This window comes from Nannobrachium achirus (assembly GCF_963921795.1).
Source record: "Nannobrachium achirus genome assembly, chromosome: 7".
Classification (NCBI taxonomy): Eukaryota; Metazoa; Chordata; class Actinopteri; order Myctophiformes; family Myctophidae; genus Nannobrachium; species Nannobrachium achirus.
The window spans coordinates 48,722,762-48,739,256 of NC_137816.1; the positions used below are offsets into that span (position 1 = coordinate 48,722,762).

Sequence of the window (16,495 nt, forward strand, 5' to 3'; positions counted from 1 at the left end):
TAATATGGACACACAAACGTCAAACTTACTTTAAGCTTGTTGCCCTCGAAGTAGGGCTTATTGGTAAAAGACGTCTATTTTTGGTGTAGGCCTAGATGAAAAAAAAAAAGAATACAGAGCCAATTCAGGTCAAATTTACCAAGTCTGTTTTAAACTTAGGCTATTTACCAAGTCTGTTTTATACTTTATTTGAAAATAGCTGAAGTTGTTGATTTATTTTCTAAACAATATAGAAAATGTGTGAAAACTCTTGAAACACTGTACATTCTCATAATCTTCCCGAAACACACAAATCTAATGAGTCTAATTTAGTCTAGTTTTAGTCGACTAAAGCTGCAGTTAATTTTGGCACAAAAAAAAGAAAGAAAAAAGAAAATGGGCAAGCCTTACACTTGGTTGCATGCTGAAAATATCTACAGTTCTACAACCTCACTACAACCTCACAACATGTCACAGTTGTGAGGTAATATAGTCATCGAAGCTTTTACTTAGTTTTTGTCAGTGAAAAAAGGTAGCTGTCGGAATTTTCGTTACAGTTAGTTATAGTCTCGCAAAGATAGTACACAATCTTTTCAAATGGGCGTCTTTGACATCAAAAAGCTGGAGAAGGATTGATGTAAACAAATGTTTAATAGTGTGAAGGTATATCAAACATATTCAACAAACCTCTTTCCTGAAGTTAAGAGTAAAAAGACTCATATTATTTACACAGATGCAGTGGAACGATACACGATGAGGCAGAACATTAAAAAAAGAGCACACTGACAATATTTATTATCAGTGTACTTTTTTTATATAAATGTGCAGTCACTGTATAGTAATAATGAACAAGAAAGGCTACCGACCTCTAAAAAACTGCCTACTAAAACCTGAGTATCACATTAAAGCAAGACGGTTCAAGTATTAACTTGCTGACAACTATAGGAGAGCAGTGGTGGTGAGAATGCGGGTACAAAATAAACTATTTGGTTCTGAAAATGTTCTGAAATGTTCAGAAAATGTCTATTTCTGCCACTGGAAAGAATGAAGAAGAAGAAAAAAAAGGATAAATACTTCCAAGATTAGAATGTGTATAACTTTTCAGAAAACATCTTCATCCAGTAGGTAGTTATAAGACAAGTGAACATAAAAACTATGTCAGGCAGAAAAACATTGATTACACATTGATACAGATCGATACACTTTGTTACAGTATAAAACCATAGCAACATTTTGGCTTGTTTTATATACAAAACCGTTCCTCCATTGTCTAATCTTTCATTAAGTACCCGAACTATCTGTACAATATTGTAAGTTGACAAAAATGATGACCCTTGCTGTCATTTTAACATCTGAACTTACAGTATTCCAGTCATTGTGCGTGCATATTTCTGTGTGTGTGTGTGTGTGTGTGTGTGTGTGTGTGTGTGTGTGTGTGTGTGTGTGTGTGTGTGTGTGTGTGTGTGTGTGTGTGTGTGTGCGTGCGTGTGTGCGTGTGACTGTCAAAGCAAAAATACAATCATATAGCCAAGTCAGTATCCATGGAGACAGAGACGGCAAATAAAGAAGCTGTCTCTTCAAATGAGGGCTTTCATTATATTTCTGTAACATGAGCTGAGCTTACACAGTCAAATAATGCTCAGTGTTAATTTAGCCATTTGTAACTCTCAGAGTGCACACAAGCGCAAACAAAGTGGGACCGTGGTGTGGTTACATTTGTGCAGTCCACTCTCAGATGTTCAATTAGCACAGAGAATATGACTGTGTAAGATCAGAGCTCTTTATGTGTTCATAACTGAGACGCACATAGGGATACCTTTTAGCACAGCTCAACTCATACAGTCACCCTCCTTGTGTAAAATCAAGCTTCAAACCAAGGTCTCTGAATGAAACCATAACAAGGTTGTGTTATTGCATTGTTGAAAAAATTATATATTATATAGAGCAAGTCATCCACTGTCAACCGGGGCCCCATGCATGCACAATTTTGGTCACAGAATGCCCGGAAGGAGCAATGTTAACATTAACGCTAAAAAAGGGCACTGTCCGCAACAACACATGAGAAAGACCCTAGAACACGTCAGGGGATGAAACACAACAACCAGTATCTATGTCTAGAGCCTGGTTTGGGCCTGTGTCCACTGTAGAGCTCTTCACGGGTCCCCCGATTCCCGGAAAATACACAACAGGACCGGATCAGTGTTTTACCATAATCACGAATCAAAGTGCGCACGTCTGTGCTATCTACGAACACAGGTTTGAGTACAAATTGGTCTGTTTGGTTAATTTCGTAGTCTACACTCTCCCAGAGTTAAATGCACGTGGAGGATTCTTTTAAATTTATCCTGTGACATTGCGTGAATTTGCTAAAATGCTAAATCTGCCATTTTCAAAACAATCTTGAAAATATAGTTTAAAAATGTGGATATAGTTTCAGATGGCAGTCTGCGGTCAAATAGCCTACATATTAATTTTTGGAGTTGTTGAGTGAGTTGGCTATGCAAATCAGATATCATAATTTTTGTCTGCCTTTCATTATTTTCAAGGCAAAAAAGCAAACCTTTTTCAACTCTCTACCTTTCTAACCTTGTGTCAGCCTTTCCACCACGGAGGGAAACCTGGTATTCGTTCTAAACTGGCTTTGGTTTCGAAACAAGGAAAAATCGTGCTCCGGTGGAAAGTTATTTTTTTTAACTGGCACTGACAGTCTTGACTGAGGGGGCGAGATGGTCTGGTTGAGGGGGAGAAGGGGCCTGCTGTGGACACAGCCTTTATACTTGGTTGCACATCAGAATGTCACAGTGAGACAACACTCAAGAGTGTATATCGGCTTGTTTCTGTGTGAGACACACTGGTGCACAACTAAGTAAAATTCAGTCTGTCTCTGTGTGTGTGTGTGTGTGTGTGTGTGTGTGTGAGAGAGAGGGTGAGTGTTGTGTGTACTTGTCTGTGCTACTGTTTGGTCTGTTTGAGTTTCTCTATGTGGTGACAGAGCTTGAGGGCGGGGCCCAGCTTCAAGCCCATGTACTTCATGATGACGTCACTCCTCAGCAGCATCAGAGCCCAGCCGTCAATCTCCTGCACACAGAAGAGGAAGAGGCACACACATTTGTCATTTATTTTCTCCACAGATAGTCTGAAAGTATCATAACATCAATTATATCAGTGTTTCTCAAACTTTTACATTTCAAGGTCTCCCCTTAACTCAGTATACTGACCAGGGGCGGAGCGTCCAGTTAAGCTGAGTAAGTGGCCGCTTACCGGCCCGCAGACCGCGGGGGCCCGGCCGTCAGCTATGGTCAGATCACATGGATCTTATCATCTTTAGTTTATTAGGATGTGGACGCAATTGCGTGCTCCGCCTCTAGGTGGGGCAGGCGGGCCCTTTTAAAACTTTATCATCTTCATGGTGCGCTCTATGTCATCATCAATCACTTGTCAACACAAGCCTGCTAGCCTTCAGCAGTGCGTTGTTTACACATGGCTTAATCATGAGCAGAAATGCATATAAACTGTGCCGAGCTCGGCACAGCGGCAGCGGGGGCCCGATCATTGTGGCTTGCATACAGGCCTGGTTCTGACTTGTTCCACCAGTGATACTGATAGTATACAAATGGAACCAAATTGATTCAAGCACTTAAAGCACTTAAACCCTATACTCAGTTGACCGAGTCCCTCAGGGTGTACTACGTAAAAAGTATTGGAATGTCTTGAATAATTTAGATCTTTTTCACAAATCATCTCTCCTGGGGGGTCCCTGGCCAAAAACGTTTTCAGGATCCGCGTCCAAATTCATATCAATTTAGGGCAGCGGTTCCCAAGATGTTCAGGTCGAGACCCAAAAGAGAGATTAGAAGTTTTCCTGGGACCCAAACTAGTGAAAACAGCAGATCTACAAGTGCACTGTAGATCGGTTATTTTCACAACTTCTTATGTTCGTTTCTTTGTTTGTTTTAAAATGTATACAATTATTATAAAACAATATATACATATTTTTTACTTGATTCGTGACCCATAAAAATCCGTCCATGACCCACAAATGGGTCCCGACTGGTGATGCGTGGGCCGGCCCGAACCCGCGGTCCCCCGTGGTCAACCCGCAGGCCGGGTTAGGTTGGGTCAAGAAATGTACACTTTATTGGTGGGGCGGTCCCGTGACTCCCGTCCAAATAATGTAAAATGCGCAGTAAGCGTCCTTCCCTATACTCGTCAGCCAAGCTGGTCCGTGTCATGTAATTCTAATTAAGTCCATTGTACTAACCCTGTAAGTAGACTTAAAAATAAAACCAGTTGCCTAATCATATTACGGGAGTATCTTATTTTGAAATCCACCGTTTTGAGAGGAAGTGCTTCTGCTTGTTAAATCACTGCTAAAAGTTTCTCCTCTAAATGATTCCATTCTGTTTTTGCACAGTTGGAATTGGCTGCCTTAAAAATCCACATTCAACGACGTATTTGACGTGTATTTAATGTCGGCGGGCTGTGGGGCAGGCTGGGCTGTGAACATTGATGCGGTGGTGGGGGGCAGGTTGGGTTGGGTCAGAAAATTAAAATGTGCTGTACCCGCGGTCCATAAAAAACCTGCATCACCAGTCCCGACCCACTGCCTCTGAACCAGTGATATAGGGGTCCTTGACGTGAAAAAGGTTTGAGAGACACTGAGTTTACTGTTCTATCAAATCGAGATAAAGGTGTCTCCACACCAAACAACCTACTTCCAACGGCTCCAGAATGCCAGTCTGTTGTAGTCTGCTGGCATTAGTTGGCAAACTTGGCATTTAAAAGTCGGGCGATGAACATAGCATTCAGACGGCTGGCAGACGCTGGTTTGACAGTGTTGCCAGGTCAGCTCATTATAAGCGACTACGGACTTGTTTTCGTTTAAAGTCTCTAGTTGTGGGTTGCTTTTGTTTGGGCTTGTTTCTGAAGTGTAGTTGCTTATTTGGCCTTGCTTTCAACACTCTATTAGAAAGATGTAATAGAGCTCAAGTGGTGAAACGTTTGGGCTTGTTTTCGTAGACCTTGTCGCTTGTTTCACTCACACAATCTGGCAACCAGAGATATTTCCTCTTGGTGCGGTGCGGTGTGGTGCGGTACGATGATTTCTCTCACCAAAAGCACTATTACTAGCTTTGCTTTGGAGTCCATTAGTATAGGAATTGAGAGTTGAGATTGAGAATAAGGTATTTACTTAAAATGTGCGATGGGAAAATGTCTCTGGCTTGTTTAGGCTTGCATGGTTCTGCAGCAGTAGCAAAACTGTCCACTACAGCCCTCTCAATTCTACCGACGTGCCAGGGGCGAGTCAACAACACTGGGAGAGTCCAGTCTTCCAGTTTTCCGTCAATACTGATCGATAGCGGTGCCGACCCGCTGCCGAAAAACTAAAGATAAGCTCCCAATGGCTACCTGTCAGCACACAATGCTTTCCGATGGCGATTCGTGGGAGATTCTGTGCGGTTAAGACCTGCCTTAACAAACAGGAAGAGAGGAGGAGGTGTTGCAAGGCGTCAGTCACTCACATGTTTCCTGAACAGCTCCACGTGGGGCCCCAGGGTCAGAGGGTCCGCCTCCTGAACAAACCCCACCACGTCTTCAACGGACCAGGAAGAGACTGTGCGGCCCGAACCCTCCTTGTCCTGCGGGGCGTGGTCTGGGCCTGTTGTTGAGCTGGCTGCTGTGGTGTGCAGGAGAGAACATGTTTTTTAAAACCCATTTTAGTCCTGGAAAGCATCTGTGCATATCGTTATCGGCCAATGTTGGTCTTAAAATGCAATATTGGTCAAAATAATAATAATAATCAAAATAATATATCGGTTTTAGCCAATATCTTATTCTAAAATAATTATGATGAAGGCTGCAGGAAGATTTAAAAAATGTCAAGTTGAAACATTTTTAAATAAAAATACTACATTCATTCCGTTTCAATAACGGAGCATCCCTAGTTTTGGTATAAAGAGGCATTGCTTTTTCAAATTCAGTGTTTGTTTATATGCCTTTTTCAGAATGGGCAATGTTATTATAATTTTCTTAATACAGCATGAGATCACATCGACATCGGTTTATATATGTAACTTATAGGCCATAACAGCAATTAATTTTATCGGATATTGATATACATTTTTAGTTTTCCTATTTTATGCTATTTAAAAACATATCTGACATGCCCAAAATAGGGACACCACCAGGTCTGGCTGTGGGAGCTGGCTTGTGACTAAATAATAACTGCATTGGATCCGATTGGAACACAGGTTCTTTTTTTCCATTTCCTGAAAGGTAAATGTGTTTCTGCACATCATCAGCGATATGCAAGCATAAATCAAGTTACAGTTGACCCTACCTTCCACTCGTCTGTGTGTCCGCATGGCAGCCAGATCAGCAGGGTTGGTGCTGGCTCGTCGCAGGGGGGTGGGTGGAGGCGCTTGTGCTGGGTAGTAGGTACCTATTACGGTGCTCGCCTGCGGCAGGCGATAGTCTGACGCGTTGCGGAGAGAGCGTGCGCCGGCGGAGGCAGGGTCACTGGTGGAGTCATCGTGGGACAGGCCGTTCTCAATGTGGGACAGTGGTTCTGTGAGAGTAAAGCCATGTTTTAAACCACAGTGCCAGTATTATTACCGGCAAAAATAATTAGCATTAACTTTTCACATGTCCTCCTTGGACACAAAAGTGAAGGTATCGCCTGATTATTTTCTATTTACTTTTCACAAATGGGTCCTGTGTCCCCAGTGTTTGGGAAGCAGTGGGCTGCAGTACCTGTCTTGGTCCTGTCGAAGAGGCGTGTGTTGGCGTAGGGGCTGAAGGGCTGGGAGCTGAACACGCTGTCACTCTGCAGATGCTGGCACATGTTCTCCAGGAAGCGCAGCACGGACGAGGCGCTGGACACCGAGGGCAGCTTCACGTAGCGGATGCCGTGCTCCGACCGCACTGTGGACCCACACAACACAGGATATTATAGAACATAAAACTGCCATTACAATAATAATCAACTCCCTGGAAACATCCAGTCGATGTTCTCTGACAGAGTGGGGGGCTATAGTACTAGTAAGACACCTGAGGGTGGAATGCGACCTCAGGGTGACATGCAACCTCGCCCTAAAGGGCGAGGTCGCGCCAATTCTTGACCATCTGGCCAACCACAGCGTTTCTCTGACGATTCTAGTTGTTGTCATTCTGGGGGGAGTTTGTTCATGTTTTTGTGAGGGTATCAACCCTAGGAGACACAGGGAGAACATGCAAACTCCACACAGAAAGGCCCTATCGCTCACACCCTAGGTTGGGTTGGCGATAGGGCCTTTCTGTGTGGAGTTTGCCTAAACATGGAGATGTGGTACAGAAGGACTCATATATGGGCATAAAAAGTATGTCATGTGACATCACTTCCTGTACAGACAGTCAGACAGACAGACAGCCATTGACTCCGACCTAACAATGGCTACTGTCTATGACGGTAGTTCCATATGACATATTGGACTAGACTATCTCCATATATAGTGTTATCCACATCTCCATGTTAGGACTCATATATGGGCATAAAAAGTATGTCATGTGACATCACTTCCTGTGCAGACAGTCAGCCATTGACTCCGGATTAACAATGGCTACTGTCTATGACGGTAGTCCCATATGACATATTGGACTAGACTATCTCCATATATAGTGTTATCCACATCTCCATGTTTAGACAGCCATTGACTCCGGCCTAACAATGGCTACTTTCTATGACGGTAGTCCCATATGACATGATGGACTGGACTATCTCCATATATAGTGTTATCCACATTTCGTGTAGCCGCCCTGTACAGGAAGTGATGTCACAACTCGATGACATCACACTGACATCACAGAGGATACGGAAGGAAGGTCACGAGGATACGGAAGGAAGGTCACTCAAGCGACACGGTTCTTCAGAGTAACCTAAGGGGGAGCTATATTTAAAAACACAATTTACTCTAACGACATTACAATCGTTTCTGTATTTCAAGATGTGGAGTGAAGCTATGGAACAGTATGAATGAGGAGCTCAAGCAATGTTCAAGTATGATACAGTTCAGAAAAAGCATTATAATGAGGTAAAAAGGTGAAGAGTCCCATTAACAATTTATAGTATATATGGTGTATATTATCAGTATTTGTATATTTATCATTAATTTTTTTAACATTGTCTAATTTTTGTTCAAAATAAAGACTTTCATTCATTCACACACACACACACACACACACACACACACACACACACACACACACACACACACACACACACACACACACACACACACACACTCTTCAGAACAGACACAATATGTCATCAATATGTCCGTACAGGGATAAATGTGTACATGGCAATTTTTGTATTTTCTTTTTGCATACCATTACAATGTTCTTATTTTGATCATAAGACCCAATTACTGCATGTGTCTCTACTAGGCTTTCTTCAGAATAGGTAAGACACTGATTTACTACGACACGCAAAATAGGAGTCTGTCTATGCTAGTGGTTCTCAAATATTTAATTTGCAAGGTCCCCCTAAACTCAGAGAGTGTACAACCAAATGGGGGTTCAACCAAATTTGGTTCCATTTGTACACTCTCTGAGTTATAGACCTGTTATGGCCGTTCAGGACAAGCTCACTCATTTTGTATGTCCGTGGCAAAAACTATTTTGACAAAAATGTCCACCACGAGCCAGCCATGGCGATGACCCCTGCGTCACACGAAAGCATCAAAAGTAGCAGATCCACAAGCTCGAAACAGTTTTTGCTACCTTTTAGTCCGAGCGTTTCAGGCACATATCGTCCACTTTATGAAAGAAGCATGAAATTTGGCACACAGTTAGAACATGCCATATGGAACATTTTTGGCTATAGGGGCATCGCAGATTTGTCTTGGGAAACTTGTGGGAGCCAATCAAAGTTGGGCTCTCATAGACTTTACTATACAGTAAAATAATACCAAAAATAAATATGCTTTAAGTAGCATGTGAGGGGTCAAACTTGGTGTTTTTCGGGATTCTGAATCCAATGCAGGCATTTGTTTTGCACGAAAAACATTCCTTTCCGAGAAACGGACGCCACAACACTGTGAAAAGTGATGACTCGTCAATAAACCATAGTTTTATCACTTTTATGGGGTCTGTTTTTAGCCCAAGGAATGTTTTTCCTGCAAAACAAATGTTTGCATTGGATTCAGAATTATGAAAAACACCTAGTTTGACCCCTCACATGCTACTTAAAGCATATTTATTTTTTTGTATTATTTTACTGTATAGTAAATAAAGTCTATGAGAGCCCAACTTTGATTGGCTCCCACAAGTTTCCAAAGACAAATCTGCGATGCCCCTATAGCCAAAAATGTTCCATATGGCATGTTCTAACTGTGGGCCAAATGTCATGCTTCTTTCATAAAGTGCACGATTCCATCAAAATACTGCCCGAAACGCCTGGACTATTTGTCCAGCCTGGACTATTTGTTTTGGTCATAATGTGGTCTGCAACGGACAGAGACGATATGTATTTGGCCGCAGGCGCAGACCCCCATCTGAAAATATCTAGATTTGTGTTCTTCAGACATTTAACATTTTTTCAAATGTTGTTGTTTTAGTTGTAGATTTTATAGATTGGTTATTTTCAAATAGCCGATGTATACCAGGTTTAAAGTGGTTTGAACTGATTTTGTATGCGATTTCTATCTGGGCCCCCACTTTGACAACAACTGACATAGATTACCAAACAATTAGGGGCAGATGGCTTTTTAGGGTTAGCAGCACCCTCCCGGCACTCACCCCCAAACCCCTACTGTTGTCTCCTCTGTGCACCCCACCCCCACCCAAGCCTTCATAAACCCACCTCATCCCACTTAAATCTACCCCCCCTCCCCTTCCCCTCATGTCAGACACCCCAGGGAGACCCAATCCCAGCATCCTAAACCAGGTTAGATGCACATGTCACTTCTCATTACTGACACACTGCTCCAATAAGCTGCTGCCACGGGCACTCTTTTATTCTTCTGCCCTGCGCGCGCAAACCCGCACACACATGCACACACACACACACACACACACACATACAGTACACAAACACACACACACACAGTCACACACACACACACACACACACACACACACACACACACACACACACACACACACACACACACACACACATTGGTGTGTTGTGTACCTAAACCAATTTCACCTGGTTGATTGCCTATCCAGGCTACGACCTTCCCATTTGGTATTAAGAATACAAATTTATCCAGCACTGCCTTCAGACAGAGGGATGGATGGATGGATGGATGGATGGATGGATGGATGGATGGATGGATGGATGGATGGAGTGTTTGCAGACGGTCATCTATTCTAGTCCAGTGGTTCTCAACCCAAATGATTTTGGGTGGCCCCCAGATGATGAACTTAATGTGCAACATTGTTTTCTCACTCAAGAGTAAACAAACCAACATAAAATGTAAGTGTATAGAGGATATCTGCACATTTCTAAAGTGACTATTTAAGGACTTTTTAATACCTCTAAAATGACAAATTAAACATTGGCCAAATTGTCAAACATTAGAGGCAGAAATTGTAAAAAATTAAAATGTTCACAATAGAACCGTGTTATACAAAATGTAACGCCTCAATTCTTAGTGCACGTCAGGGTGGGGGGTCCCCAGTTAAAATGTGATTATTTTGGGGGTCGCGGCCTGAAAAGGCTGAGAACCACTGATCTAGTCTCTCTGATTTCTGCCTGATGTTATGTAGCTTGTGATGGTTAAGCCTTTAAAAGGGTGCTCATGTGTTTAAATGCCATGATCCAGTGGTTCCCAACCTTTGTTCCCTTGGAGCCCCCCCCCTTTCTTGTATGACAAAAGTTCAGCCCCCCTGCATGTGTGCACACGCTGCACACACACTCACTATATCATTTATTTCTCGACACGTTGTGAGCTTGTAGGCCATTTATTGTCTCCACCAGCCGAAGGCATGGGGGAGAGTATCTTTTCCCCTCCGTCCGTCCGTCCGTCCGTCCGTCCGTCCGTCCGTGCGTGCGTCCGTCCGTCCGTCCGTGCGTCCTCGCAGTTTGTGAGCAGCTAATCTCCAGCGCCGTTGGCCCGATCGCTGCCAAACTGAGCACACACACTCCCTGGATGCCAATTCAGAACCTCTGCCCCACATTTTTCAAATCAGCCTCATGGTGGCGCTATAACAGGCCGATTTGTGTGGCCTGGTTGTTACCAGCTAATCTCCGGCGCCGTTGGCCCGATCGCTGCCAAACTGAGCGCACACACTCCCTGGATGCTAATTCAGAACCTCTGCCCCACATTTTTTAAATCAGCCTCATGGTGGAGCTATAACAGGCCGATTTGTGTGGCCTGGTGGAGACCTGTGCTCGGAAGAGCACTGCTTCTAGTTTTCACTGTATTTTTGTATAACCTTTTGTCCAGCTTTCATAATATGATGACAAGGCCAAAATAGAGATTCCAGGTTGAAAGTGGGATGAAAGTAAGCTATGCCTTTTGTACTTTTCTGTTTGGCTTGTAGGTTTTGAAGTTGCATGTGCCAGATATGACACATAACCTAACACATTGTGAGCTTGTAGATCTGCTATTTCTACTACTTTTGAAAATGTTAAAAAATATATGAACATTTTTCAACATGGAAACGATTATGACAAAATAATAATGCGAATTGACGTTTATGGGGCAGCAGTGGCTCAGGGGTAGAGAAACCGTCATTAGAACAAGGAGGGTCCTGAAGGGTTCCCAGTTCGAGTCCGGGCTCCCCCAGAGTTTGTGTCGAAGAGTCCTTGAGCAAGACTCTGAACCCCTAGTTGCTCCCGGTGAGCAGGTTGGTGCCTTGCATGGTTTCCTCCGCCATCGGTGTATGAATGTGTGTGAATGGGTGAATGTAATGCACAATCTATGTAAAGCGCCTTGGATAAAGGCGCTATATAAATGCACCATTTACCATTTACTACATAGCCTAATAATTGTGACAGGCCTAGGGCTGTCACGATTATGACATTTTACATGACGATTAATTGTCACTCAAATAATTGCGATTAACAATTTAATTGTGTTTTTGTCTTTGACAATTACATTTCTGTTTGACTTTTAGGCTTTGAATTTGCACCTGGTAGATATGACACATAACCTTAATATACAAAGAAATTACTTACATATTTGACAACTTTATACTTAAAAAAGAACATTGATAGTGGAAATAGCCAATCTACAAGCTCATTGCGACGCGTTGTGAGCTGGTAGATCGGCTATTTCCACTACTTTTTGAAAGTGTTTGTAACTATATTAACATTTCTCAACATGGAAACGATTATGACGATTATGCAAAATAATTGCGATTACCTCAAATAATTTGCGATTAGACGATTATGTAATAATTGTGACAGCCCTATATATAAATGCACCATTTACCATGTAGACCAGGGTTCCCCAATAGGCGGCCCGCGGGCCATTTGCGGCCCGCGGGGGGCTACTGTCAGGCCCCCACCAACCCCAGTAATAATGGTGGTATAAGAGCAGCAACAACACTAGTATATCATCGTTGTCAGGTGGAAACCTTGTATCTCCAAATTTGTACGTTCTTTCGCAAAGTAAAGCCCTGCTACATCATTCAAGGCCGTCTCACAAAAGTAGTGAAAACAGCAGATCTACAAGCACACAACGCCTCGCGGCGTTGTGTGCTTATAGATCGGCTGTTTTCACTAGTTTAAATCATTTTTAAAATGATAAATGCAAAACGAACGGTTTTGGACATACAAGATTTCACCCGACAACGACGACATCTGAACTGTCGCTGGAGTAGCGGGAACGCCACCGTCGTCCCCTGCAATGCTGTGGCCCTCGTCTTGGTACCGTAGACATGATTCGGCCCTTGGGGAAAACTAATTGGTGGAACCCTGATGTAGACTAATAACTGTGACAGGCCTAGTTGTCTCACCTCTGATCACCTCTCCTCCAGAGTGGGCCTGGCTCTGCAGGAAGGCCAGCAGCACAGAGGGCTGGTAGGTGCAGTCCACGCAGGCCTGGACGGCCTGCTGCAGGACTGCGTTGACCGGCGCCGGCCCGAAGTGGTCGGGAAGCTGCTGCACCAGCTTGTGGTCCAGGTGGGGGCCGTAGTCGCCATGCTTGTTCACATACACGCACACTGTGGATGGATGGATGGATGGGGGGGGGTAACGGCAGAGTGAACAACGCAGAATGAAAAAAAAAAACATCACAAGGATGCAACTGGGACGTATTATCAGTGATGTAGCCTGGGGTCGACGGGTGTTTCGGGTCTCGCAACATCATACACCCTCGCCCAGGTGACCCAGCCGGGGTTGATCAAGTCCCGACTTACGTCCCAGTAGCTATCCACGATCAGTCCTATTAGGGAAAGACAGGGTCACTCAATGTGCTGCACCGGAACTACTCTGCCGGGATTGGGGGTACTATTCTGGCGCGTGGAAGAACTAGGCTCTATGGGTTGACTCCTGGCCGGGCTCCTCCTACGTCTCACCAGGTCCTCTCCTGCTCTCACCAAGTTCAGAACCTGTGCGTTGCACCAGACCCCAATCCAAACATTCCATTCAGCTGCTGCAGTTGAATGGCCCTCCTAAAGGCCTCACCGTGGATTTGTTGGGCTTCTTCCTCACGGAAGACACAGACTGGGGCGCTAACCCAACCTGCTCCCGGGTGCCATCTAAATTCCGGCCGTCAACCGAGTCTCCGGTGGTCACCAAACTATAGGGACATGAACCCGAACAGCGGCTCATCACAACATTGGCACTAGGGATGGGACGACATGACAAAAAGACTGTATCAAGTACTTATTTCCAGGTCCGTTTGAACAATTATAGGGGGTTTAAATGGTACCGGATATGCAGCTCAGCAAATAAAATGTGAATTGATCCCAGTGCACAACGAAGGATATTTTCAGGATAAATTGAAATCTCCACAATGCGATTATTGTGAGTGTTTTTAACAAGATAAACGATAATATCGATTATCGTCCCATCCCTAATTGGCACAGCATAAATACAGTACAATTGTGTTCATTTAAAAACAGTTGAAAACACTTACATTTTTAACAAATACTCTGGCTGTACCTCAGACAGTTTTTTAGTTGCCTTGTTCAATATTTAGAGTATTTGATATAATAATAATAATGATGCTGACATGAGATGGAAAAGCTCAGTGGTCAAACATTAGTGTTGCTATGGCTGTGCTATTAAAGAATTGCAGATATACAAGCTCACAGTGCGGCACTGAGTGCCGTGCTGCGAGCTTGTAGATATGCTTTTTTTTGCGTGACATTTTTGGCAAATCTTTGAATATATATATTTTTTAACATTTGTAACTCAAATATTTGCTTCTGGGGGGTCCCTGGAACAACATATTTAGAGATCGGGGTTAGAAGACATTTATAGAATTGGGTCAAAGTATAGAGGGTATGTACATGCATAAAGAGGCAAAGTGAGTGAGAACATCGAGTGGCAAAGTAAGTTTAACGTTGTTTAATGTTGTTTAATGCAATCAGATAGGACCTTTCTGTTTGGATGTATGGACTGTCAAGGCCAGAAAGTAGTTTTCTGCCACCCTATAGGTGTTCCCGCATAACCTCCGGGTATGATGATGATGTCACGCGCATACCCTCTATTTCAAGACTTGCACAAATGTTCACGATTTTTCAAAAATAGCAGATCTACAAGCTAGCAGAGTGGCACTCAGTGAGCATTGAGCACCACTGTGAGCTTGTATATCTGCTATTTTTTTATATTTAAAGCACAAAATAATGGTTTAAGCGGTTCAAGTCTAATGTGACATCTCCTTGGGTTAATAAGCGTGTACAGACTACATTAGAAGAGGTGTGGTGTTTAATATACCTGTGCAGACTACATTAGAAGAGGTGTGGTGTTTAATATACCTGTACAGACTACATTAGAAGAGGTGTGGTGTTTAATATACCTGTGCAGACTACATTAGAAGAGGTGTGGTGTTTAATATACCTGTGCAGACTACATTAGAAGCACTGCTATGGCTGTTATCTGTTGTGTTGTGGCTGGAGCTCAGTCTGGTCTCTGGGGCTGACGCTGCCACCAACGACGACGTCCCCAAGGACTGCACCAACCGGGGCTTCCTCTGGCGTACAAAACAAACACACCTCATCTCATTAACTGTCCTGTAGTCAACAGAGGCTTTTAGTTGATGACACAGTAAAATCCAGAGTGTTCATTTATTTTTTGTTTGTCAGAGTTTAACTTAAATGAACACACTGGGTCTTTACCAGGTAAAGACCCAGTGTGTTCATTTGTTTACCATTAATAATGGGAGAGTATTTTTTGCAGGTCTTTAAGTCAGAGTGTATCAAAAAAGCAACTGGGTTAAGCACCGTTGGTCCAACCAGTTTAACATTCACCAGGTTAGCATTCACCAGTGTCGGCAGGTTATCATTCACCAGCATTGGTTTTACTGAGGTTAGGGTTAGGGTTAAGGTTAGGATTAGGTGTATCTCCGTCCCCCAGACTTTTGTCACCTCCACACAGCCAATCACAAGCTTCCGCTGACATACTGTAACCAAGTTGCTTTTTGGAAACACTCGGACTGAACGACCTGCAAAAAACACTCTCCCCATTAATAATATGGAAGTTGGTTGTTTTTTCTGGTGGAGTTAGCTGGTTTGGCAGAAAGTGTGGAGTTAGGAGGTTTTGTCCCAACTTCCAAGCACTTTTTATTACTTTCCAATGGTTCAATATTATTTTAACCAACACTCAGATGTAAAGGGTGTTTAATAGCCCTGATTTATGCCAAACAAAAATGGAGTTAAGAGGTTTTGGCCAGACAGTGACGATATACACAATACATATAATGAAAAACAATAAACATTTGAACCACAGTACAATCAAGTCACAGATGCAAATACATCTAGTGGTACATGAAACAGGTGCACTGTGTGTAGAGTGTCCTCAAGAAACACCCTAAATGTCTCTATTGAGACCAATCAAACCAGTTATTTGAAGTCCTGAAGTTTGTTCCATTTGTGTGGAGCATAATAAATTAAAGCAGTTTGGTTCAATGAGTAGATGCTCCAGTCAGGTGAGATGTGTATTAGACATGAATGGCAATAATTATTATTTTATTATGCTTATTCTCTTTGTCGGAAACAAAATATTTTTGAACAGCTTGTCCTGCCATATCCGCCTCCCCACCTGCTTTTATGTCAGTGTCCCTATCATGATGTATTAATGTTGATGTATTACCTTGCTCATTGTAAGTCACTCTGAATTAAGAGCGTCTGCTAAATGCCTAAATTGTAAATTGCAATCATCAATTCAAATTGTATATTTCAGATTTTCCTATAATGTCGTGTAGTTGTTGCACTGTTGTTTTGTCCAGCTGTTGAACCTTTAGTGGACCACAGCTTCTGGCTTATTGTGTCCACGCCATTTGGCGTGTTTTACTGTTTGTTTACTGTTGTTATACTGCCTATACCTTTAAAGATCGTCAATAAGGTATTCAATCTACCA

At 43.0% G+C, this 16,495-nt stretch overlaps 1 protein-coding gene across 1 annotated transcript in view; it reads right to left on the reverse strand.

Annotated features, from left to right (window-relative positions):
* Positions 1–678: 678 nt before the first annotated feature.
* The window catches only part of scml2 (Scm polycomb group protein like 2), a 43,796-nt gene continuing 27,979 nt past the window's right edge, over positions 679–16,495 (reverse strand). Inside the window, exons 10-15 of the mRNA XM_080729604.1 lie at positions 14,978–15,110; positions 12,928–13,134; positions 6,733–6,903; positions 6,320–6,547; positions 5,502–5,656; positions 679–3,057 (exon numbers count right to left, since the gene is read on the reverse strand). Coding sequence (XP_080585730.1) covers positions 2,932–3,057; positions 5,502–5,656; positions 6,320–6,547; positions 6,733–6,903; positions 12,928–13,134; positions 14,978–15,110 — 1,020 coding nt within the window. The 3' untranslated portion in view covers positions 679–2,931. The remainder of the gene's footprint in view (positions 3,058–5,501; positions 5,657–6,319; positions 6,548–6,732; positions 6,904–12,927; positions 13,135–14,977; positions 15,111–16,495) is intronic.